The following is a 26,828-nucleotide window of genomic DNA, read 5'->3' on the forward strand; positions in this document are numbered from 1 at the left end:
AGTCTCTGAGAATAGAACACAATTGAACAGATTTAAAAAAAAAAGATATGGTTACTCTCCAGTTAGTGTTTAATGCATTTCTTCTATCACAGACAGATGAGACAGATGGCAGTGCCCCACAACCCTGGCTAGCCTCAAAAAACTATCAGAGTTGGACTTAGTTAGTTCTTGGATGGGAGATGATCAGGATTGTAGGCTAGACTGGAAAGTAAAAAAAAAATCCAGAAGACAATAGCTATTTCTGATCCACTTTTATCTCATGATAAATTGCAATTTGATAATAATGTTTGAAGATCTCTGGAGGCTGCACACAAGGATTTGAGGAGCCATTAAGAGGCCTGGGTGGGATGTTGTGCATTGCTGGAATAATGTGCTGGTGCATCTCCAGCCAATGGTGGTTTATTCCATAAGCCATCGTTCATCAAACTGTATCTTAGTGCAATGGGCAAACCAAGCCAGTTTCCCTCATTTGCTGAGCTCCGATGGGTTTCCCTTGTGGCCTCTTGGATGACTGGGCTAGAAAGAACGCTGTGTGCTTGATGCTTAGACTTAATGGGTGACAAAGCACATTCTTGGCCTCGATTATCCTCTCAAGCATGCTTCCCAGCAACTCCATTTGAAAGGATCTCAACTAAGGAAGCTAGGAAGATCACCAGGTGCTCCAGCTGCGGGCCAAAAAGAGGGAATGCTGCGTGATTGGACGGGCCCTGCACTGAGCATCAAGAAACAGGAGCAATAGGGGGATTCCAAGTTATAACACATCTGTTCAAAGAAAGGCAAGAATGAGGATGAAGGATGATACTTAAACTTCAATACCCCTCTATGGTTCATTTTATTGAACACCAGCTGTGTTAACCATTTGATCCTCTCGCATTTTTCTTCTGGGTTCCTGGTATGCTTTTTACAGAAAGGCAGGGGAGAATCCATCCATTTGGAATTCACTACAGCTCTTCTTTTTTATTCAGTTTAATGAATTGGTCCTCAGTTTGCTTTTAGGAACAGTCGCTGGACATATGATAGGCGTGCACCTAATGCCCACCACTAGGGGGCAACAGCTAGCTGACCTTGACTGCCTTCTATAAAACAAAGCAGGTTGGTATTTGGATGGGAGACCATGAGGAAATCTCAGGCCTGTAGGCTAAACATGGAAGTTTAAAAAAAAACCCTAAAGTGAATGGCAAACCATCACCACGCTACTGCCAAGAAAACTACACAAACATATTTATACAGTCTTCAGCAGCCGAGCTTGACTCAAGGGAGTTTTACCTGCCTTTGTCATAATAGGAGGCACTGCATGGCTGACCATGGCTGGTTTGGCCAGCTAAGGAGAGCTGAACGTAGCTTGTACTTGGATGGGGGACCACCAGAACATCTCAGAGTTGTACATTAGATGGGGAAGTAAAAAAAGAAAGAAGCCCATTGCTGAAGAACACCTCACCCGAAAATAACATGGATGTGTCCATGATGTCAGCAGGAGCCGATCTCCATCCGAAGGAGACATGATATTTTGACCCCTAAAAGCCTCCTTGGCACGGCTTTTCCTTCCCTTCTCCTCCCGAGAGCCTCCATTCCCACGATCTGCCCCCCCTCCCTCGCCTAGCGGTTCCCGCCGAGGCCGGGAGGGCGATCCCCCCGCAGCCAGCTGGTCGGCAGAAGGCAGACAAGGAATCCCCCGCGGCCCTCGCCGACTCGCCCGGGCTTCCCCGGCTCTCCCCGCGCCTCGCTGGCGAGCATAACGCGCACCCTCCTTCCTTCCTTGCTCGCTCGCTCGCTCCCCGGGACCGGGCGGGGGCGGGGGGCACGCTCCCGCTCGCTCCTCCGCGCCCCGCCAGCCCGGCGACCGCCGCCAGCGACCCTGCCGGACGCAGAACCGCCCGGGGGGAGCGGAGGCGGCCCCGCGCTCTGGCCGCCCCCGCCGGTCCACAGAACGGCCACGCCCGACGGTGAGGCGAAGCTTGGGCGGAGCTGAGGAGGAGGAGGAGGAGGAGGAGGGGAGGAGGAAGGGGGGCGAGCAGCCGGGCGGCCACGGGGGAAGGACGCCGGCCGGTCCAGGAGCCCGCGATGCGCCTTCCTTCCTCCTCCTCCTCCCCGCGCTCCGGGCCAGGCCGCTCGTCCAGGTGTCGCCGCTGATGCCGCCGCCGCCGCCTCCGCCCGCCTCGTCCGCCTCCGCGAGGCCCCGCTCCCGCCGGCGCTGATGCTCCCCTCCGGAGAGGCGGGGGCCCTGAGCCAGGGCGTGCGCCGCCTCCCTCTCCCCCCCGGCCCCGCCCTGCCGCCGGGGACCCCCTTCCGCCCCGGCGGAGGGAGGGCTCGGACCATGGCCTGGGGCTCCCCCCCGCGGCCGCTCCTCCTCCTCCTCCACCTCCTCCTCTCCTTCCCGCCCTCGCTCACCCCGAAGGAGCCGGGCAGCGGCAGAAGCGGGCCGAGCCGGCGAGGGGGAAGATGGGCGTGAAGTCCCGGAAGGCAGCGCCGGCGGCGGGGGCCCCGGCACCCCCCGGCGGGGAGCTGGAGGGCAAGCGAGCGGGGCGGGAGCTGGCCTCGGCCGCCGATCTGGAGCAAGGCACCTTGGCTCTGGGCGCCGGGGCGGACCGGGACGGGGCCCTGCTCCTGGAAGGGGCGGGCAGGCAGGGCGGGGGGCGGCGGTCGGCGCCCGCCATCGGGCTGCTGGCCAAGACCCCGCTGAGCCGGCCCGTCAAGAGGAACAACGTCAAGTACCGGCGGATCCAGACGTTGATCTACGACGCGCTGGAGCGGCCGCGAGGCTGGGCGCTGCTCTACCACGCTTTCGTGTGAGTGCCGGAGCGCCCGCGGGGGTCGCGGGCGGGGGAGTCCCTCAGCGGCGCCCTTCCCGGCCGAGCGCGTGGCCCTCGGGCAGGTGGGGCGGCGCGCGCGCCCCGCTCGAGCCCGCCGGGCAGCTGGCGTCCCGTGCGAAGTACCGGACCTGACCCGAGAGGTGGGGCCGGACCGCGGAGGGCGGAACGGGCAGCCCTGCTCGTTTTCGCACGTTAGTGACGGACGTCCGATGGGGAGCTGCGCCTTATCCTGGCTCTTGTGTAATTAGTGAATCATCCTTCAGGAAAAGTCCTGTCAGATGTCATGGTGCACATCTGCATTCAGACATGCTTCTGACTGATAAGTGCATTCTCCCCCCCCCCTTCTGTCTCCTCTGAGTAAGGGTGTATGTATACTACTCTAGCTTAAAACGTGGTTGACGATGTTATGGAGTCAATTTGTTGTGTGAAGACTGCTAGTTTCCTTAATTTATGGTTCAGTATAGTGGGCCAGTTTAGACATCTGGTTAATTCAGGAAACCGTGGTTTTATTATTGAGGGCTTAAGGTGTTCTGAGAACACAGTCCGGGTATTGGAAAGATTGCATGCCCTGAAATGCATATGGCAGAACCGCGTAGGCACCTCACTGAATGTTGGCAAAGACTGACATCTCCACCTGGATAAGCATTCTACATATTTGGAAGCCCCCCCCCCCAAAAAACAACATATTAGAAAGTGATTTGTAGTATAGATTGCAAATAATTAGGCTGTACCCTGATTGGTGAAATGCTAGTTCAAGATGTCTAAGAAATTGCATTTTTTCTACCCAGATAATGGATTGATGCCTTTGGCAATGGGAGCACATGGCTTTATTTTCTTCTTAAAAGCTGAGCCCTTGAGAAATGCACAGGTGCAAGATGCAAAGGTTATGATAATGCACTGTTATTGTGGTCGAATGGAAATGGACATGTTTTCGTGGAAGTCTGAAGCGCGTAAGGTGTTGTGAAGGATTTGCCATAGAAACCGGGGTGTTCAATAATCCAGCCGGTGTTGCTTTATCATTCTGGCTGAGCCCCTGGGCGACTTGTCAACAAAAAGAAATATACTGGGAATTTCTCAAGAAGCCAAGCTCTTTTGCTATGAAAGAAAAATAATAGTCGTAACTGCTTTGCACCATTTAAATCCAAAAGAGTTCTTTTTCCCTTAGTTCCTAACTAAGAAGGTGCAAATTGATGTGAATGTTATCTGGTTGGGTTCCAGAGACAAATTTTATCTTGTTCCAGAGACAAAAGCTAATTGAGGAAGGTGCGTATTATGTTTATTTTAAAGGAAACGCCATCCGCTGGAATCTGCAGAATCTACATGTAAAGATACAGACAAAACATGAGATTTCATTTGTGGTCTGAAGCCTGCAAACAGGTCAGGGAAGCAGTTCTGTTTGTAGTTGGTCTTTTGTTGGTGCACTGCTATTGTATATGGATGCTCTCTGTAATAGCATGGCTAATTAGTAATTCTCTGTTTAAACTGGGGTCCAGTTCAGGGGAGTAAACATGAAGCATGTTGCATAAGGTCTTGAATGGGGCACAGTGCAGGATTTGGGAGAAAGGAAGATTGAAACCAAGTGTACCAGCTAGGCAAAGCAGTGTTTCTCAACCTTGGCAACTTTAAGATCCGTGGACTTCAACTCCCAGAATTCCCCAGCCAGCATGCTGGCTGGGGAATTCTGGGAGTTGAAGTCCATGTATCTTAAAGTTGCCAAGGTTGAGAAACACTGCTCTAGAGCTACAACTTTCTTCATCCCCAAAATATATACAGAAATGAGAAAAGTTTAGTCCAGCAGTGCCTGGAAATCCTTGTTTTCAGTTGTTCTGTTGTTCCAGATTTGTTTTAAGGTGTGTGATAATTTTGCATCAACAAAGTGATGTTTCACATACATGAGATATAAGGGCAGCAGATTGGGAAACTGTAGTTCCCACATTTCTAGAGAACCCCTTTTGGGGGATTGGTTGGGTTCAGACATTGTGTTAAAGCAAGACTTGTTTTAAGCCAGATCTAGTGAATGAATCACAGTGACTAGGCTAGCAGATCAGGCTGATCTGAAATCAAGGCAAGCTACATTCTGGCTCAGATGAATGTGTGAATGCAGCCATTGAGTAGCTTCTCTAGTAGCATGAGGCATTGTGAAACAGAGAACCAGGAGAAGCAGAAAGATCAAAGAGAAAGTGGTTGGCTAGCTCACTTTGAGAAGAAAAGAGCAAAAAAGCATAGCTCTGCTGTGCACGTCCCACTGAAATGAATGGTCATTGTGCAACTGTTTGGGGAAATGCAAATTACTCATGGGCTAAGTTGCAGAATGTGCAAGATGAGGGTAAAATTATGTTGGTAGTTTGTGGGCTTCAACATAGACATAGTACAGTTCATTATGCTTGGCATATTACATATCCAGAGGAATGGCATTTTGTTATATATGCTGAGTTAGACCTGTTGCATGAATCCAGCCATGGAATCTGTGTTGTAGGTCAAGTGCTGAACCTAAAATGAGGAAAGCAAAATCCCTGATCTGCAGCAAAAATGTATGGGTAGCTCAGAAAATCACTTGCCACCAGTCTGCCTTACAGGATTACACAGAACAGGGTTCTTCAACCTTGCTGACTTGAAGATATGTGGACTTCAACTCCCAGAATTCCCCAGCCAGCATGGCTGGCTGGGGAATTCTGGGAGTTGAAGTCCACACATCTTCAAGGCAGCAAGGTTGAGGAATCCTGACATAGAGGATAGGAAAAAAAAATCGCATCACTGTGTTTGTCTTGTATGGCACAATGAATCAAGCCTGTTAAATTCCTACTGGCTGTATTTATACACCATACTAAGCTTGGCTAGTGAATGCGGCCACGATACCATGGTGAACTCCTTGAGATAAAGTGGATACCATCATCATTCACTGTTTCCCAAGAACAACAATGGCATGTGCATTAGCTACGAACTTAATGGGTCCTCTAATCAAGTCCACTGCTGTAGAGGAGGAATGCGGGAACTTTGCAATATGAGAGTTGTATTTCTTTGGTTGTGTTTTGTTTGCTGGGGATGAAAAGCAAATGGAGGAAAGATTACCCTTTCTCTTCCTTACCCGTTTTTCTCCACACCAACCCTTTCCTGTCCACTAGCAGACCATCAGCAGAGGGACAGAAGGCTGAATTAACTGCTTGCACAACACTTTTGAAATTAGACCAAGGACTGTGTGTAACTCTACGCCACAGGTTGCCAATCCCTTGCTTACCAAATAGTCATGATCTATTATTCTTAAATGGCATCCTTTGCACAAGTTAGACCAATTTATGGGTGATCCTCTGTAGTTCCAGTCATCCTGGTGCAACTCAATACTGCAGACTTCCTCAACCAGTATTGTTTGGAAGTAGTTGGACTACTGTCCCAGAATTCAAGTGGTCTTGGCCAGGGTGGCTGGGAATTCTAGGAGCTGCAGTCTCGATAATTATGTATTTTATTTGTTATATTTGTATCCCTCCAAGAGCTCAAGGTGTCATACATAGCACCTCCTCTTCCCATTTTTCTGCAGAACAATCTTATGGGATAAATTGGGCTGAGAGGGTTGGCTTGGCCCAAAGTCAGTCTTTGAGTTCCAGAGCACAGGGTGGAATTGAACCTGGCTCTTCCCAGTTCTAGCCCAACACCATAACTGCCACACCACGTTGACTCTCGTTTGTGGGATGCTAGATTGAAGAAGACTGAAGTACTGTATCCTAGTCCAGGAGCAGAAGGTCAGCATATTATTAATGGGAAGATTTTGGGTTCTGACATCAACATTTGCTCACAAAATTTGAATATGTGAAACTCAGTTTAACAGGTAATTAACCTAAACTTGGATTATTACCTGAGCTGCACTGAGGTCCAGTGTTGGTTCTCCACTCTGCCCTGATTACCTATGAAAGAGCCAGTGGTCTAAGTGGGTTATTGGAGATGTTCCTTTAGAGACCTTCAGGCCAAGCTGCTGAGAGCCCTTCAACAGAATGGATGAATGCCCCCAATTTAAAAGAAAATTGATTAGATCCATCCAGTAAATGGGTAACAACTATATCCTAACCAAAATGTGTCACAAAAGCATTCATGTCAGAAACATTGCTCCATAAAATGTCTAAAAGCGCAGTAACAGCAAAGTGGAGTGATGAATAGGGAATTCAGAAGATAGATCCTCCTTGTTCTTGTTTGTTAAGCTTTTTCTGACCTGGTGCCCCTTCATTGCCCCAGTATGGTTCATGCTGGCTGAGAATCCTGGGTTATGTAATGCATATGGAGGGAACCAAGTAAGGGGAAGTGATCAGGAGACATTTGGATGTTGCTGATATTTATGACAGCAGGTGAATCTTCTCTGGACCAGGAGCTAAGCAGGATCAGTCTGGGTTAGTACTGGGTTAGTGACCTACATAAGAATAGCAGGGTGGTGGACTAGGCTGGAACTTGAAAGAAATTCCTGGAAGATCACTTCCATATTTTATGCTGGGGGTACTACATATATGTGTCCATTAAGTCATCAGAAGTCTAGCTCAGTTGGAAGAACACTCTACCTTGTATGACAGCGAAGCATATTCAAACAATGATGTGCACAACCAAGGCAAGACTAGACATTTCTTCCCTTTCCTTTACAGAGTTTTATTCACACTAGTAATTTAAGTGAGAAGACATCTTTGCAAGATGGTTTGCATTTCTAATAAAAAGCTAAAGGTAACTGAAGATTGTGCTGCATGAACTTAACTGTGAAATAGTCTTAATGGGTTGTTTTGGAAATCTTTGTTTTATGATTGAGCTTTTAACCAGAGAATTAGCATCTTTATGAGAGAAGATCTATGCTCTTCCATTTTTTTAACTACCTGCTGATTAGCAGCACTTTTGCCATGAAAGTAATTAGGTTTGTTAAACAAACTATTATGTAATTGTATAAATGTATACTCAAAATAGGGCCACTGTACTTAGTTCCTCCGTCCCCACATGTTGCAAATTCAGTCTGCATCTCTGCCATATCCAAAGGGAGTCATATCACCAGGCTCAAAGGAACCCCAAAGTTGTGGGTCTGGATGAAAAATTGGGAGAGTGGGCGTCTGCTCAGCTATATAAATCAATCTGGAGACATGCTTTAAGTTAAAATTTTAAATTTCTTACTGAACCCATATTTTAGCAGCCATATTGCAGTTGTGCTCATTAACAGATTGAGTTTCCCTGAATCTTTGTGCACCCACAGCAAAAAACGCTATCACCACCACTACTGCTGTGTTAAAAAGTGGAATTCCTGCTGTCTGATTCCAAAAATATTGAATTAAATAAAAACCCCATTCTTCTCCTTGCCAGCAGAACAGTTGATTTATTAACATTAAATTGCTTGCTTCTGCTAGCACCTTAGCTTGTGTCTTTTTGCCTCTTCCACCTGAAAAACAAAACAAAATAATAAAATCTCATTCTTCCTCCATAACAATCATGATTTATTTGTATCGACAAGTTCTTGCTGGCACTTTACTCCTGGTTCTCTGCTTTCTCCATTCCCCAGTATTGTATAGTCACCGGAGAAAAGGACTTATGTGTTGAAAACACTACCTTGGGGATTAAATTCCACAGATCACAGCCAGAGGAGAAGAGATCTCACTCCTGGTGTGAGTTTAATCACCCTAAAGCAGGATGAGATCAGGTGGATTTTGCAAAACAAAGGAGAGATGGATGGGAGAATTCTCCAGACAGCAGCTACTAATCACAGTCAAATGTAGGAGGGAAGCATCAGACATCGGAGTTATCCTGCACCATTTAACCTGAAAATGCTCAAGGAGCTGTTCCCCCCAACCCCTCACCCCTCTTGGGCTCTATATTTTACATGCATTTCTTTATTCACTGTATATCCAGGTAGTAATACATTTCAAGGTTCAGTCTTGGCTCAAAGGATATTGTTAGATATGTCTACCCCACTTTTCAGTAGTAAGAAACTTCAGGGTTGCCCAAGGCTGTTTTCCTGGACTGAGTCGACTGGTTGTATTTCTTCCTTCTGTGGTTTATTCACATTGTGTCAGCATTAGTTGAGCATAATTGACCCATGGAATTCATTACCGCAAGATGTGGTGATGTTCCTAACTCAAATGACTTAAAGGAGGTTGGGTGAATTCATGGAGGAGAGGTCTCTCAAGGATGTTTTGAATAGCTGTCCTGCTTTCACAAAGCCGAGGCAACCTTTCTTGCCACTGAGGGTCAGACATTTACAGACTTTGAATCCACATCTTCCCAGGAAGACAGGTTCTTCCATTTACATATGCTCAGGAGATTCCCTCAACCTCTCGCCTTTTAGATGGAGAAAAAGTTTTAGCCTGTTAAAGAGTAAAGGAAGAAGTTGGAAACTGAGGCTGAGAAGAGAAATGGAGGTCATTCAGTCTCCCCAACATCCTCAGAATGAACTGACTGGAATCCCCAGGAATCTGGAGGGGAAATCTAGGAATAACTGAAACAGAGGAAAATTTGTTTCAGGAAAATGACTTTGAAAGGATAGGTAAAAAAAAGTTCAGCTAGAAATAATGCATTAGATTCATTTTCATGTGGTCTTTACATGTTAAAGCTTAATATTTTGTCTTTTATATATGTATGTTCTTTTTACAAGCTCAGTAATGTTGTGTTTTATGCAACTGGGAACCTCTTTATAGCAGAGGTCCTTCTAAACTGAGAGCAAACCGTCATTTTGTGGTCCACCCCAAGCCTTATATTTTCCTTTATATTTTTGGGAGGGGGGAGATCCTTTTTAAGTCTCTGTGACGTGAAGAATTATATATTATATTGCCTTTGCTATTGATGTTTTGCTTGTGACTACTTAAAGCAACCAAGGGATTTTAACATTCTTTCTCTCTTTTCCTTTTTAAAATAAAATTTGGTTTTATTTACTTCTTGTGAGATTGTTCAGTTTCCCAAAATGAGAAGGGGGAAGAAGGGGCTGAGTTCCCTAGCCGCATGTCTCAATGCTACAGAGTCAAGTGTGGCATCATAGAATTTATTTAATATTTTTTCAGTTTTTTTCCTTTTAATTTGCCAGGAAGGGAGAGTCCTATCTCTCTTCCTCGCTGGGGCTAGTGAAGAGGATACCAAATGATGTGCTCTGTCAAAGATAGACAGTGGTAGCAAAAACTACTAAGATGCAGACCACGGCAGGAGGTTTAGCTAGGATGTGTAGATCCAAAAGGATTCTGGGAAAGGAGGTTTGGGGCTTCTGTCCTTTCACCCTAAGGATTCAGTCTTGCTGCTACAAGGACCTGTTAATCTTGAAAATTTGGTAATGCCTCTAGGATGGAGCAGCTTGTGCTCCAGATACCACTTGCAGGGGAATAGTAGTGGGAGAGATTATGCTTTGATCTCCTGCTTGTGAGCATCCAAGAGGCATCTGATTGGTGATTATGAGAAACAGAATATTGAATTAAGACAGGTCTTGGCTTGATCCAGCAGGGCTGTTCTTTCTTACGTGCCTCAAGAGTGTTCGTTACCCATTAGATGCCTTGGAAAATCTTCAACGCTGTAGAAATTTTATTCCTATTCTGACAAATTCTTGGCTCAACTCGTCTCTTTCCTTTGCCCAGCAGAGCAGTTGATGCATTGGAGGAGGCCAGACAGCCATATTTTGCAATGCTTTCATTTGGTCTCCCATATTGAAACAAAGGTTAGGCTTCATGGCTCAAATGGCTTCTTCTAGCTCAGTAATTCTTCGACTCATTTCTGCCGATCGTTTATACTTTCCTGGGTCAGCCTAGCTTTCATTGAAACCTGAGGGTTATTGGCTATCAACTGTCCTTCGCTTCAAGGGACATTGCCTTAAGCCACCTACATTGATCTCTATTCCTGCAGAAATACTTAGGAATTATGAATTGCAGAGCTCTACTGCCAAGTCATAATTATGCATCTCCAATGGAATTGTGATCATTGTTGTTGGCTGGGTCTATAAATATAATATTTACTGTTTTGCAAAAATGTACATGTAGGTCTATTGACTGGATAATAAATTAATTCTCTGCAGAATTATTTTTAGCTCTTTTATAAACTGGGCTTGTGAATTTTAATGGAGAAGAAAGGTGTAAATATTCTCAAAATGACAAGGAAGAATTGCTTAGCTTGGGCAGAGGGTGGCATCTATCCAAAAGGAGAAAATCAGGGGGTACCATCTAGTTGTGATGGACATGGGATAGGGCAGCATGTGGTAGAACCAGTGACTACTTCAATCCCACAATGTGAATTTTCTGTGCTTTCTGTATAGTCTCTGAGTCAAAAGTAAAACACTTTCAGAGCTATCAGCCTTCCCTGAATGTTTTAGCCATGCAGAAATATCTGGATTAAATAGTTAGGTTCCTTGATTGATTGATAATGACAAGTCAGTGTCAACTCTTAGCAACCATATAGGTAGATCTCCAAGATGGTCTGTCTCCAACCTTACCCTTCAGGTCTTCCAATGCTGTAATTACATTCATCCACTTTGCTGCTGGTCATCCTCTTCTTTTTCCTTCCACCTTTCCCAGCATCATAGACTTCTCCAGACAGCTAGATCTTCACATAATGTGTCCAAAGCATGATGATTTGAGCCTGGTCATTTGTGCCTCAAGTGAGAACTCTGGATTGATTTGTTCTACAATCCATTTGTTGGTTTTCTTGGCTATCCATGGTATTCTCAAAAGTCTTCTCCAATATAAATGTTCAGAAGCATCAATACTCTTTCTATCCTGCTTCTTCAAAGCTCATAAATTGTCACAGGGAAAATCATTGCCTGCATGATTCTGTTCTTTGTAAATATAGGCACATCCCATCCCATCTGAGCAGAACCTAACCTGTAGCTTCAACACATGACAGATGGTTTTGTAGTACACTTCTTTTGGGAAATGTAACCAGTTGTATGTTACCTGTAGTCATTGGTTTTTGGTTTGGAGACATTGCTCTCCCTTCACCTGATAACATCTTTTTCCAGCCCAGCATCTTCCAGTTGGGTTGACTGAAATTCTTATATTCCAGATAGCTACACCATCTAACACCTCAACGCCCAATTGTGAGCAGCTATGAAACATCATGCCAGAATAACTTTGGGGAACGTAGAAGCTTGTTTCCTTTCCATCTTTTCTTCTTGCTCCCATATGATGGGCCTGTGACATTCTGTAGTTTGTAGCCAATGGAAGGATGGTTTATACATGTTTTTGGTGACTGTTTTTACCACCATCATCCAGCTGTAGACTTTAAAATATGTATGTATTTATTTAAAAGATTTGCATGGCTGTCCATGCATTTTATATACAATAATTCTGGACAGAGAACAACAGATAAACAAATGACAAAACAACAGAATTAAAAACTTTCTCATACCACCAAGTACCATAAGGAAACCCCAAAGGCAAGGGTAGCCTCCTCTTCTGACTCAGTGCCTGGGGGAAAGCCAAGTCTTCAGGGTCTTCCAGAAGGCAAGGAGGGTAGGGGCAATAAAGACTGATTATAGAGAAAAGCATCTGCTATTCAAAGCAAAGGGATTTGATGTTGTAAAGACTCTGGTCTTTCACATGAAAGGAGAAGGAAAAGGAATCCTGTGCATGAAAGTGAAAGTCAAGTGCATCATAAATAAAAATATTGATTTTAAATGGCAAAAGTGACTCAACTGTGCAGCGTACAATTAAGGGATGCGATTGGTTTCATGTTGCTTGGTGTCCTGGCAGGCCTAGATACTTTTAGAAGTAAGTTTTAGATAGGCTGAGTCCCTTCACACATTTTGCAATCCCATCCATGTAAGCCAGTGTTTCTCAGCCTTGGCAACTTTAAGATGTATGGACTTCAACTCCCAGAATTCCCCACCCAGCATGGGCAGCATTGATCTGAGAAGATGGAAATTGAATTTTCTACTGTCTGGAACAGCATCTGTCTCCTGGCTCCTTCATTAATTTTTTTAAAGATGTGTTTGCAAGTGTATTTAAGATGTTTGGTGAAATCTAAGAAATTGGGGACTGGACTGAGCAGAAGTTCTAGTGAATTTATTCTTCGGCTTAGTTATTGACCTTCTTATTTGGAACCCAGAAGCACGGGTGTCCATGGGGAGTGTGACTTACGTACTTGTGTCTGATGTCAGCATGCTAGGACAAAGGTAAGGTTTGCACTGTGACATCATGACACATGCTTTATCATTTTTTGTCACTGATTCTACAAGATGCCTACAAGAGGTATATTGCATTGCTTACAGCACTTGCTTCTGTTGTATGATATATATTCTCTTGTATGCCACAATGAACTGTGAAAAAGCTGGTGCCACCAGACAGAGCGCTTGGGGAAATACAACTTGCTAAGTCCCAAACACGCAACCTACATTATAGCTTAGTGCAATTGTGAAGTGGACATTCTGGATTGTATGTCCTGGTTTATGGCTCAGCATGTGTTGTGAACTTGATGTAGTTTATTCAGTAAACCATGGTAAAACCATGACATAGTGTAATATATGAATACAGAGTATTTTTATGAAGAAAAGCTTGGCTATTATGGACTGTGATTAAAGCATGTTTTCCCAACTTTTCCAGATGTTTTGGGGCTACAACTTCCAGAGCTCTCTGGCATCATGGCCAAAAACACTTTCTTTGTTTACTTCTCAGTAAAAGCCTATAGGAAATCATGGGCCAAATGTGAAGGGCCAAGAACAACATCGTCTTGAGGATCTCTGAGAGTTGCATAACACCCACAGGCTGTGATTGGGTGCCTGTATCCCAGCTTTTTAATACTGATGTTAATATTAGTAGCAGTTTGCTTAATGGGGGACTCTTATGGGTATTGCCCTTTGCAGTGGGGGCCTCTGGAGAAGGAGCAAAGAGAACTTTTTTCTTATGTGTGAGCGATGGGATGGCCTGACCTGCAAACTAATGGAATTTAGCAAGGCGTCTGGCAGCAACTTGGCCTCACCCTGTGCCCTAAAGCTGCATTAGCAAAGACCATTTGCTAAGGGTTGGGTTCCTTTAGCTTGTTTTTAATTATTGATGGTAATACTTCAAGCCGCGTGGATAAATATTCGGCAGCGGGCTTTGTAAAAGTAATGAAGTCTCAGCAATTGAAGGCCACACCACAGATGTTTTGCTAGGGAAGTTTTTCTGCAAGATTGTGTGTGTGTGCATGCATGTCTGTACGGAGCGGGGAATGTCCAGATCACTGCTGGATGCCAGGTCAGATGTACAGAAAACTTCTCCACGTGATGCAGAGCATTGCAGAGCTTGAGAAGGGGAGAAGTGAGAGATTTCTGCTCTTCCTCCCCCATGTTTCCCTGTTTGTTTACTTCTCTCCTCCCTCCCCCAGTTTCTTCTTCTCTCTGTTTCTCACTGCTTGGTGTACCATCCCTCTTTTAGGTTTTTTCTTGACTGGCTGGCAAACCTTCCCTTCGGGGGTCCAGCGTATGACTCAACTGCTTGTCATTCGAATTGAAATTATTTTCTCCAAAGAAAGAGAAGTAGGAGTTTGTTGACAAGAGGACAATTGATCCCATCCCCTCCCTTCTCCAATGCTTTTGTGGACAGTATCATCCCAAAGTGGCATCTGCTTATTATTTTTTTTTTGTATAAATTTTATTAAAAGTTTTAAAGAGAAGATAAAAACTATCAAAAACTCATACAGAATAAAGAAAACAAAGAGAAAGAGAAAAAGAAAAAAGTGCAGAAGAAAAGAAATGGAAGAAGCTTCTGATTTTCTTCACAGCACATACAAGTATGATTCCAAAGTTACCTCTTACTCTATGGTTACAAAAAAAAGTTCACTTTTTTCTATTATCTATTTTTTTTCTAATCATCAGAACCACGTCACAATTACATTTCCAAAGTGGCATCTGTTTCGATGAGCTTCCTGCCACTTTCCCTGGAAGATATTGTTTTCAACTAACATGGCTTCTGACTTCGGTCTCTACCAGCGTAACCTTCTCCTTCCCAGGGCATAACAACATATCCCTGCTGTTGTCCATTGAGGGCAGCCAGGCTATGGGTGGACAGTCCTCAAACTACTGTATATTTATTTGTTTATTAAGCTAATCTTTATGGTTGCCTGTCTATCCAAGGAATCCTGGCCAATGAACCGTATGAAAACAAGGGTTAGAGTTATGTGATCTTCAACACCTAACTGGTGCCCCCACGGCCCTAGGTTATGCCACCAAGTTGATGGCAGCATAATTTTAGCTCATTTTTCAGATTTGGTTTGTTTTTAACACGGGAGTGGGAATGGTTTGCCTCTGAGAAGTCTCCTGCTTCAATCCCTACTCTTAAACCCCTCCCTAGAGCAAAAAAAAAAAAAAAAGGCCAAAAATGGTGCCATCAGGTGCCTTTCTGTAGCTCTCTAGAACACTGAGAACCTGAATATGTTTCCCCTCCCCAGTCCTTCAAACTCATCTATGGGGATGTAACCTTTGGCCTGTGTTCCAGGATTAATGGTATTATTGTACACCTGTAAAGGGAGGTGTAGTGTTTGGAGTCATATGAGCTGCAACTTATCTGTGGTTTGCTAGGTGTAATGCTGCGTTTGTATATTGCTGTCATGGAATTCTTGAAGTTGGGGATGGGAATGGACAAAATATTTCAGATGAAAAATTGATGGACGTTCTTTTTGTATCTTCTAAATGGGAGCCACCTCCCCCTTGTTTCAAGAGACAGTTAGAAAGAGGAATCAAAGGCACCATGGAGTTCCCACCTTAACACGCTCACATTAAGGGTATCCAGCTTCTGAGTTTCTGTAACCCAGTTTTTTTTTTTCCTTGCAACAGATCTAACTAAGGAGGTTCTGGGAATCTAGCTTACTTGGTTATGAGCTGCTGTTGAGGGTTCGGCAATCATGCTAACCCAATTCCAGTCACATTATGGATTGATCTGATCTATCAATCATGCTATTTATGTAGAAGAATTTTGAATGTATTGGAATCATGCTATTTGTGTTGAACAGACTTCAGATTTTTTTTTCCTGTCTGAGCAGGTCCTATAATTCCAAAAATCTTTTGCATCTCCCTGCCTGGCACTGGCCAGCAGGCCTTATTTTTCACCTGCCTGGATTTAGCTGATATAATGCTTTTGGCTAAAAAGACTTCGCTGGTCTAAGAGGGAACAATACATAAGCTTCTTATTACTAATAGCATTGCTTGAAGCTTTCCCAACTCTCCAGATACGTTGGCCTTTTACTCTAGCCACCATGAGGATTTGGGAAAGGGACAGGTTTAAAATCTGTGTTGTGCTGGCCTTGGTATTATCTGCAATCTCCAGAGGAACATCTTAAACCGGTTGTTATTATCAGTTTAGCAAAGTGCCTGGCTTCAGCTCCCTTATGCAGTCTATGCATGTCTGCAAATGCCGTTTCGATGTTGGGATCATCCAATAGCAGCGTATCTGTTCATCCACCCCAAAAAGTCTGCTTAGCAAACTTGCTATTTATATTTCTTTTCCCCTCCTGGGCTGTTTAGATCTGGTTGCAAGGAAGGGTAATTGTGTGATATTCTTAGCTTTCTCCCTTCCTTTTTGCTCCAGAGATACAGTGAATGTTTCCTTTGTCAGGCATGTAGCCGTTCTGATTATAGTCAATGTTCTTGAACCTGGTACCTTTCAAGTGGATTTGATTGACATAATCATAGTCAGCATCATCTGCTGGTCAAGAAAGATGGCAAACCATCTAGTTGATGCCAGGTCAAGGAAATTATAATATATGATCAGATGTATAACTGTATATAGCTTCAGAACTCAACTTTGCCATTCTTCACACAGCTGCCATTCTTTATAGAGTATTTTGCAAATGGTAGAAGGGTGGGCGGGGTATATCTAGGCTCGTCCCCTCTCATTTTAGGGCTCATTCCTCTTTAAACCAGGCTTGATTTGGACATTGCTCCAAACAGAAGATGTCCCTTGACACTTTTTCAAATGCACGATTGCCTCTATAAAGCAGAATATCAACTCCTGTAATTATGTGCTTATAACTAAGTGCAGAATAGACATAGAACAAAAACAACAAATGATACAATAAATATATTACAATAATTATGTCATAATGTGAAACAAGGAGCCTCTAAACTGAAAGGTCCATGGCGTGTGTAATAATATTAACCTCTATACATTCAAAGTAACAGGTAAAAATTATACAACTTCGCTCGTAGTATTTATGAATTCTAAACTGATAGAATGTCTGTATAGTCATAACAATGATGATTTTAAGTTTTATGAAACAAAATTAGGTTAAGATTCCCTTCAGATGTGTTTGGACTATGACCGTATTCCTTTCTGACTGTTGATCATGCGGGCAGGGGCTACAATCTTAATAGATTTGGGGAGATGCATATTACCTACCCCTTACCTGAATGTTCATATAAAGTTGATCACAATGACTTTAACAGAGCAAAGGGGTGACTTCTGTTCTGGACAAATGAAATCAGCTTTGTTCTCATTAGTTGCAGGAGAAAATGTGATTTTAACAGGAGAAGTGGTTTGAAACATGTCGCTTTGACTCTAAAGAGTAGTCTGAATGAAAAGTGGACAACCTCCAGACCCATCCTGAAGGATACTTCTGGTCATACAGTGATACCATTGGAAAGAGTTGGACAAAATATTTTGGGATTTTTTTTGGGGGGGGGGATAGGTATTTTCTTTTTGAGGGGGAAATTTCTACTTCTTAATCCTCCCCCAGAATTATCACAGTGGCCCCTAATCCAAATGGCAAAATGGCTGAGTTTCAGTGGTGCAGTATGGATCAATTTGTGAAGTGGGAGGACTAGTTTAAGGGTTTTCCCACCCTTGTTTTTTGAGGGGGAAAAAACTCCTCCAAACCATGCTGCCCGAAATCAGCTGTTTTGCCACTAAGTTTTGGCAATGTGATCTTCAAACGTTCAAGGGGTTGAAGGCCTCTGCAGGTTGCCTGTCTGTTTTAGCTGAAATAATTCAAGTGTGTAATAGGTTTGATCAAGTCTTTCTGTTTTTTCCACATTGAGTCCTCCCATGCTGTAAACCAGTGTTTCTCAACCTTGGCAGCTTTCAGATGGGTGGACTTCAACTCCCAGAATTCCCCAGCCAGCTGACTTCTGGGAGTTGAAGTCCACCCATCTGAAAGTTGCCACGGTTGAGAAACTCTGCTCTAAACCAACAGGCAGGTCTTTCCAGAGAAAAGCTACGATTCTTTGTGTCTATGATGTCGGGTGACTTACTGACAGACCAGTACGTGCAGCCGTTTCCAGCACCTTCCTGTGAACTGGTCTAGGACTGTGGACTCTGGTGTTAAAAAAAACTGATCCTGTTTTCATGCTGGGGTCGGTAACTATAAAACGGTACAATCGCTTGAACTTTTCTTCTTCATGAGACAGGATTGAACTTCTACGGGGAGGTGAAGCACTGGAAAGGTAGACATAAACTCTTGGACAAGTTTGTACTTAAAACTCCAGGGAAGGAAACCTACCAGCTCATCACCATTGTCCCAAAGTTTGTCTCAGTCAGGCCCGGGCCCTGGGCATCTTCAGAGGATCAGATCCTGGGGCGGAAGGACTGAGCAAATGCCTCCTGGCTCTCCTTCCAGCGTGCCACGACAGAAGTAAACTGGAAGACTTTAAAAACATTATAAAGTCTTCCGGTTCACTTCTGTGGTGGCACGCTGGAAGGAGAGCCAGGAGGCATTTGCTCAGTCCTTCCGCCCCAGGATCTGATCCTCTTTCAGGCTGATGCTATTCCACCAATAACTTACAGCAGTACAGGGCCAGCAGGCAAGCTTGTAAGAAATTATGTGGAGGATGAATGCAGTGTTGTTGCCTTCGGTTTATTAAACGCTGAAAACATAAATCCCGCAGGAGCTGGACGGCCAGCTAGGTGAACAATTTGCTACAAGTCAATGCTTTCCCTTCGCCCATTAGAGCCTCTCTTGCTATGACTCTCTTTCTTGTTTGGCAACAGAAAACTGTCATATACTTCATTGTATAATCCCATTAAAGGTGCATTAGTAAGATCTTACAGTGATAAACTCAAATGGCTGGAAATAAATAACCTCACTGTATTTGCTGCTTTTGTGGATTAAGTGTGTCTTGGACACCTTCATGTATTAGTTTTCCTGGCAAAAATCAAGAATTGGTTTGCCATTGTCTTTCTTTTTTAATTCCCAGTCTAGTCTCTGGCTAGGAGGGATCTCCTAGTGGTCTCCCATCCAAGTCCCCCAGCTCTGCTAAGCTTTTTTAGTACAATGGATATGCCTAGATGCTGACACCTGCTGGGACTCTACCTGGCTGCCATACATACTTCCACAAGATGCCATGATTTACTTTCTTTTAAAATCAACCAACAAACAAAAGACAACTTGTGACAATGTAGGTGAAATCGTTGGGCCAGGTTTATCTTATCACTGGTTGCGGGGTGCCATGTCCCGCAGAGCCGGCAAGACCAAGGAAACATGAACAACATGGTTCTCAGGGAGGTCTTTTTAATACCAGTCTGGGACACAATCTTGGAAGCTGTAATAGGAATTTCCCAGTTTTAATTATAGTGGGTTAATTAAAGGCTGAGTCTCTTTGAAATGCTGTTTTCTAGTTCACTTGGCACCTGGACTGGATCACCATTTCTGAGATAATCATTTGACTGGCTCTCCCCTAACTTTCCTTAAATCTCTCACACTGGGACATGCAAGATCTGTGATAGCTGATGAAGCAGAGACCCTCACAGAACTGGACCTCTGTTTTTAATCTACTACATACATGGTTCTCAGCTCCATTTAACTTCAAAACAGCCATGCGAGTTCAGTTAGGCTAAAAAATGGTGATTTTTTTCCCCCCAAATTCCCAGAGAGCTTTCTGCATAAGTAAAGATTGGAAGCTGCTCTAATCCTTATATCACAGTGACTTCCAGCTCTTAACATCCACGGCAGTTAAGAAAAAGCTGCTCGCTCTTTTTCATAATATGGGTTGGCAATGCATACATAATTTTACCTGTATATCTTGGTAAACTAAGGAACAGGTGTTTAATGGTAAAATATCAGAAATTAGGTCGAAGTTAATGGGGATGTTTTTGAATTTCAGGCTTCCTCATTTTGTGTGGGCATGAGAATTATAGAAGTGGAATTCTAAACACATCTGAGTCCTGTCAAACTTTAAAATGTGCAAGTCACTATAAACACACCAAGACTTGGGTCTTTTGAAGAGAAATCAAGTATTGTATCCCTCGTAAGCCTTGGAAGAACCAGTTTAATTATAAATGTTGTCTTTGTCATCATATGATCTTGGGTTAATTCTTTAAAGGCTGTAGTTTGCAGATTCAAGGGTGTGTTTACGTAAGTGCAAGTTGAAATTACATTAAAAATGCAGTGCTTTGTGTTTTACATTCTCTGGCTTGTTTGAAAATATTTCCCTCTTAATGTCCGATATCTTGATTTAGAGAAAATTGTAAGCTTGTTTTTCTGATAACATTACTCACATTTGTTTCACATTTGATCTTGGGATCCTTGGTTACAGCAGACCCTAAAGATGTATCTTAGGTGGCTTGACTGTGTTTTTTGGATAAGCTTCACTTCATGTAGCCTGAAGATATGAACAAGAGATTTGGGTCAGATGAGGTAAACCATATGTGTGCTAGTCCCTTACATTCCTTGGTTGATAACACAAGGTGGTAGGTTATTTGTATTGTCGAAGGCTTTCCCAGCCGGCATACGATGGCTGGTGTGGGTCTTCCGGGCTGTGTGGCCGTTGCTGGCGAAACGTTAGGAAACAAAACTTCAAGAACACGGCCATACAGCCTGGAAGACCCACACCAGCCATGGTAGGTTATTTACTTATTTAAACAAAATGGCCGCCCATCCCACAAAAATGATAAAGGGTGGTCAAGGTGTTATTGGAGGCAGGAACTGTATCATCCAACTGTATGGTGGCTTTTGGGAAATCTTTAGTTGAGAAGCCCTCTTTGGATCCCACAGTGCCACACAACTTCCAACCAATCTCTCATTTGCTATCTTTAGGCAAAACGTGTAAGGTGGCACATCTCAACTCCAGGGTTTTGGGGATAAAATGGGTCCTCCGATCCCATTTCAGCTCAGTCCCTGGGCTAGGGACAAACTTTGATCACCCTGGTAGGTGATCTCCAGTGGGGAACTTAAGAGGGACATAATCCTTATTGATGTTGCTGTGCCTCTCCATCACGTTGGATACCATGGATGGTGGTGTGGGGAAAATACATTTTTTGGGTGAAGAAAGTAAATTTCTAGAAGCTTCAGATGAATGGGAGCGCCTTAATAAAACTGAAACATAAAAGAATATGCAGCACCTTTGAAGCTGGTGTGAACTACCAAGGCATCTACCTTGAAGGAGGATGCGTTCTTCCTGGCATTTGGCACCTTGAACTGATTTGTTTCTTCTTCTCAGTAAGGCTATTGTTTTCCTTGTACATAGTAGATAAACAGAGGGGCAGAAAGTAACTTAAGATCTATTACTTACTTATGTATGACTGCATCACCATATGAATATGTATGTATGCTTCCTGTTCCCTTCCCCTTTCCTGAAATGTATAAATATTAGAGCATCTCTTTTGTCTGCAGGGGAGTGTCTCCCACTATCCCTTGGTGGGGTCCCCCTCCAGTACATACTGTCTAATAAACACTGCAGTGAAGCCTTGATTATTTTGCATTTGGGTCCTGCGTTTTGATTCCACAGTGGTTTACTTGGGAACTGCCTGGCAGAAATTGGCTTGGAAGATTCTCTTTTGTACAGGTTCTAGCTCTTGCATAAAGGCAAGTTTCGGAGTGTGGTGTGGTTCTGGGAACTCATGTGTAGTCCCACATGTATAGGCCTGTGATGTTCAATCTTGTCCTACGTGTTGTTTTTGATCGAATGTATGCCATCTGGTCATTTTCGACTCCTGGCAACCACCTAGATATTCTCCATGACGATCTGTCCCTCACCTGTTCTTCTGGGTCTCCCAATGGTGCACTCATCACCACTGTAACTGAGCCCATCCCCCTTGCTGCTGTTTGTCCTCTTCTTCTTTGTCCTTCCATTTTTTTCCAGCAGAGGTGCCTTTTCCAGAGAGCTGGGTCTTCACATAATGCAGTGTTGCCCAAACTTGGCCACTTCCCCAGTCAGCCATTCTGGGAGTTGAAGTCCACTCCTCTTAAAGTGGCCAAGTTTGGACAACACTGACATAATGTGTCTGAAACATGTTATTTAATCTCAGGAAATTTGGGGTGTACCATCATCAATTCGTGATTGATATGCAGGTTTCTCTTCAACCCAAGAGAAATTGCTGACGTTCAAAACTGGTAAATTGCTGTAACAGAGATATTTCTGGTCAGGAATTAGGGGAATTCAGCTTCAGAATGCAGTGGGAAGAATGTTGATGAAAGGTCACTGGCTGGACTGTATTAAGTTGGTTATAAGAGTGTTTCTGAGCACAATTTGGAGGATTGATGGTGACCACTGAACTGTGCTGAGAAACACACTTGTAACCAGCTTAGATCCAGGATACCTCAGGATCCATCCTCTCCATTTTGGCCCACCCATTTCCTAAAGTTTGATGCCTGTGACACGGGCATGTTTGAGTAGGATGTAAAAAAAGGACTTTTTCAGAGAGTGCATCCAGAATTCTGGAATTCTCTCTTTCTCTCTCTCTTTTTTTTTTTGGTGGAGTTCAACCAATGAGTTGACATTTTCCTTATACAAAAAGCATTGTGTCTACAGACAATGTAAGATTTAGAAGATGCAAGCTTGCAGTCCTCCTGTTTCACAATTTGTATTGGGTGTTTTTGTAATTGTTTCATAATCATATTTGTAAGTGGTTTGCTAGTGTTCTGGCACTGTCTTGTAAGCATGGAACATTTCGTACTGATCTGAAATACTGTAAGCTCTTCCAAGTGATGCATGTCTTAGAAGAAAACTCTAAATAAATTAATAAAGTATGTACATAAGTCACGGTATTTTATCCCAGCAATCTGAAAGATCTGAATAAACGGTTTAAATCCAGCTGCATTAAAAATAACGTGCAGCGTCTGTCTACGTATATAGCAACAAGAGTTGTCTTGGGCCCAAAGTGAGTTTCTGTTGTTAATTTTATTTGCTGCCTCTTTGCCTTCCATTTATATTTCAAATGCTGTGCCCTTAGGTTCTCTTTTATTGCCTTAATGTTCATTGCCAGCTGCTTCAAGCACTATTTAAAAGTAATATGTTTAATAAAAAATAAAGTTTAATAAATAAAAAAATAAAGTTAGGCAAGGATCAGAAGGCACAGCATAAGATTATACAAATTCTCTAATCAAGTGGATTTGAAATTCAGGAAAGTATTCAAGGGTGTATCTTTAGACCTATCCTGTTTGGGCTGCAAAACTTCAGATGATTACTAGATGGCAACTGTGAGGTAGAGAAACCACTTTGCTGACACCTACTGGTCCTTCAGGTTTTTGTAGTTCTGTATACGTAGGATCTAGCCTGAGTCTCAAAGTCAAAATGAGCTATGTTGCTCTGAACCTCCATGAGAATATGGGTTTGATCAAGGGATGTGTGATGAGGTTTCATGTTCAGTCTGGAACTTTGGGGTATTGTAAATAAAGAAGCAAAGTTCTTTTTTAAAAAAGAATCGACTAACATATTATCCTGCAAATTGGGGTGATCGTTTATGAAGCTTCTTGGTCACGGTACCTTTTCATAGCTTTCTTTCACAAGGCTCTTCTTTAGCTGTTTATCAGTAGATGCCAGGAGTGGGACAGGATAGGCGAAAATGGTTGTTCATAATAGTGGCATTCCTCACAATACTTGTAAGCATCTGACTTAGCAGTAATTGAACATAGAAAAGACTGTGGAGTTCTTGGTGGTCCAACAACCAAGTTCAGAGAGCACCAGGAACACCATAGTCCAGCCCTGAGCTCCAGATATTCTCTTCTATTGGATAGAAAAGACTTTCTGATATAGTCCTTCAAAGAGCAACGTGACTCTCCCTACCATTGTTCTATAAATGTTCTACACATTTCTAACAAAGTTAGAGACATATCATGCCTACAGATCACTTCTAGTATGTGAAAAAATTAAAAAAGGGAATTCGATATATGAATAGCTTTAAGTAGGATCTATATGAAGAATCATGCGTGTGTCACCTCCAATTTCATTATGAGACTACAGTTTCTGTAACGGAAGGGTGTGTTTGCAGGAATCTTCGGAGAACATCTGCTTTAAGCATACCCTCTTTGCTCCCTTGAATTCACAAGACATCCATTTGATCTCTAGGTATAAAGCAGTGTTATTACAGTTTATGACTTTGATTTTCATTTATTAGTTTCAGCCTAGATTTTGGGGCTTTTATCCCATCATGGCAGCAATACCAATGAGTATTATGTCATTTGCAAATTTTGTAAGAATGTCTTTCGTTCATCATTCTGAACAGAAAAGAATCTCTCACAGGATTGATGAAGAACCACTGAACTTTTTCCAGTCAGCTGTGAATCCACTAGAAACTGCATTGAAGTTACTCTGATCCAGCCTGTTTAATCAGTTTGCTAAACAAAAGATTATGGGAAACTTCTCTGAATATTTTGAGGACCTTAGATATACCATAGTATAGGGATACTAGTTGAGTAACTTAATAATTGACTGACTGACTGACTGACTGACTGACTGACTGAGGAAAAGGAAGGAAGGAAGGAAGGAAGGAAGGAAGGAAGGAAGGAAGGAAGGAAGGAAGGAAGGAAGGAAGGAAGGAAGGAAGGAAGATCAATCTGTCATGGTACAGCTTTCTCCTGGTTGCTGTGATTGTCCAGACCCTTGGAGGCTGATTGCTTTATAATCTATTTTGAGTTCTTTCTCTGGTTTCAAAAAAGCTATTTATCTTTGTTTTCCTGGATGTTTCCTTCTTCCTTTTGTTTCTACATCATCTGTTGTTGTTGTTCAGTCGTTAAGTCGTGACCCCATGAACCATATCGCGCCAGGCCTACATCATCTACATTGCCATAATCATGACAAGGGGAACATAGTTTCATGGCCTCAGCAAGAAGAAAGTGGTACAATCAAAGAGCAGGACCATACATGTTTATTTTTTTCTTAAAGCTCACAAACATTTATTCTCCTTTCCCCCAAACTGCTCTCAGCCTAGGTGGGTCATCCAGTGGAAGCATCTGGGAAGAGAAGCAGCGCTATATTCATCCAATGTGCTGGTGCGTGACACAACATTTTGGCTTACTGAATCCCCTGTTCCCTAACTATATTGCATTGTCACATTGCATTAGGAACCCCAACCGCCTTTGCTAAGTCCTGATACTTGCTACTTCTGAGTGGGGTTGCCTTTCTGTTGACATTGTTTCCTGCTGCTGCAGTTTTCAAGGTCACCAACTCAAGACTTTGCATCACAGTGGGGATAAAAACATTCTTTGTGACTAGATCCTAGTGACTTTCCTTGTATCTAGGGCTGACTTGAGAGACATTCTAGCGTGGGAGAAAGACAATAAAATCCTCTATGGTTAACGCTGTCACAACATATTCTGACAAGTTGGCACATTTTTCAGCTGCTGCAAAAGTGCCCTTTGAGGTGGGCATTTCGAAGGTGGGACAGGCTATTGGCATGGGATAAATAATGCAGCCCTTTATAGCAGAAGTGGGAAAACTAATTTTTCAGGAGGAACAGTAAATATCTTGGGGGTCATGTGCTGCTGCTGGTCAAGCCTGCATCTGAGGTAAGCAGGGCCAGAACGCAACCAACATTTAGACAGAGATTTATATGTCACTTTTTTCCAGGGGCTCAGGTATAAGGATCCCCCTTCATTTTATCCCCACAATAACTCTGTGAGGGAGAGCAAGTAGTCCAAGGTTATCCACGAGTTTCTGTAGCTGAAGGTGGGCTTGGACCTGGATCTCTCCTGTCCTAGTCCAACACCTTCATCATAACCCCTGTGACAGTTCTTTGCTTTCCAAGGAGTGGACACACCACAGCATAGCAAATCTGTAAGCAGTGCTTTATTGCACCACACTCCTTCCCCAACAACAGGCTATTGCTCTCCACCCTTCTAGGACTTGCAAGGTGATGTTACCATGTAAATATGTCTTTAATACTCAGTCCTTTAATACTTCGTTCAAGCAAAAGTCTATAAGTCTGTAAAGTGGAATGCAACCTTCACCTCCTTCCAAATGTTCTTGCACTAGTTGAGATGAGGTGCTGCTTCAGTGTGGTGGCTCCTCTTCTAGTTGCTACTGAGCTCCCAGCAAAGCTCCCAGCTCCAGGCAGGACTCCCACCAGGATATGCTTCTCACCATAACTTGTGGTCCTGGCAGTTGAATGGTGATCCTCTTGCCTGCTTGTAATAGCTGCCAGTCTCCACACTCAGTTTGCTTGTCACCTTTCCTCCTCCACACACACCTCTACACTCTGTCTTAGCATTTGCTTTTGTAAGCTAAGGGCCTGGGTGGGGTGAGGCTGCGTCTGGAGGTCTGCAAGTCCTTGAAAATGCCAGGGTGTGGCTCAATTCTCACAGGCGGCTGGAGCACCGGCTGGGATGCTTGTGAGTAAAGTTGTGAGTAAATGAATGAGAGGAATGGGGTGGGAAGCATTTCTGCCTGGCTGCAGCTACTTTTCTCAAGTGCAGACAGCAACCCCAACTTCACTCCCTCACAACCCCACAAGTCCCTTCTCTCTTTCTTTCTCTCTTCTCCTCCACTTCCTTCTCAACTGCTCCTTGAGAGAGAGCTTCCAGCTTCTTCTGAAATTCTGCATTTTGCCATTTCTCCTTCCTTCCAATTTCTTTCATAGCAATGTGAAGTGGGGATGAGGTGTGCTGGCAGAGCGTAGCAATGTTAGCATAGCATTTCCAAGGGCTCAAATAACCTCATGTATATTATTGTGGTTTAAATGAAATGTTAAGATGATCAAAATTAAGAATGAGATGATCAGCATGGGGTGTCTACAATCCTCCCTGCATCACAGATGGAAAAGTTGAGGCTCAGACATCCAGCTTCTCAGGAGAGGAAGTGTGACTTCATCCAGATGATCCATCTTGTGTAATTAAGCTTAGAGGTAGTTAAATAGGCTGAGTTGTCCATTGTGTAGGTATCAGCAACTGCTTGAGGCCCTGAAGTGCATAGCAAAG

General features: G+C 43.5%; 1 protein-coding gene across 4 annotated transcripts in view; it reads left to right on the top strand.

The window, feature by feature from the left end:
• The first annotated feature begins 1,908 nt into the window (after nt 1-1,908).
• The window catches only part of KCNQ3 (potassium voltage-gated channel subfamily Q member 3), a 151,990-nt gene continuing 127,070 nt past the window's right edge, over nt 1,909-26,828 (top strand). Inside the window, exon 1 of one of the 4 annotated variants that reach the window (XM_088148956.1) lies at nt 1,909-2,786. In XM_088148956.1, the coding sequence (XP_088005082.1) occupies nt 2,440-2,786 (347 nt within the window). In that variant the 5' untranslated portion in view covers nt 1,909-2,439. The remainder of the gene's footprint in view (nt 2,787-26,828) is intronic. The other 3 variants (XM_088148957.1, XM_088148958.1, XM_088148959.1) reach the window with 3 other exon arrangements.

Source organism: Python bivittatus, unplaced genomic scaffold, assembly GCF_059951505.1.
Source record: "Python bivittatus isolate LINGU-HERP-01145 unplaced genomic scaffold, Pbiv_v1 ctg000590_np1212, whole genome shotgun sequence".
NCBI lineage: Eukaryota > Metazoa > Chordata > Lepidosauria > Squamata > Pythonidae > Python > Python bivittatus.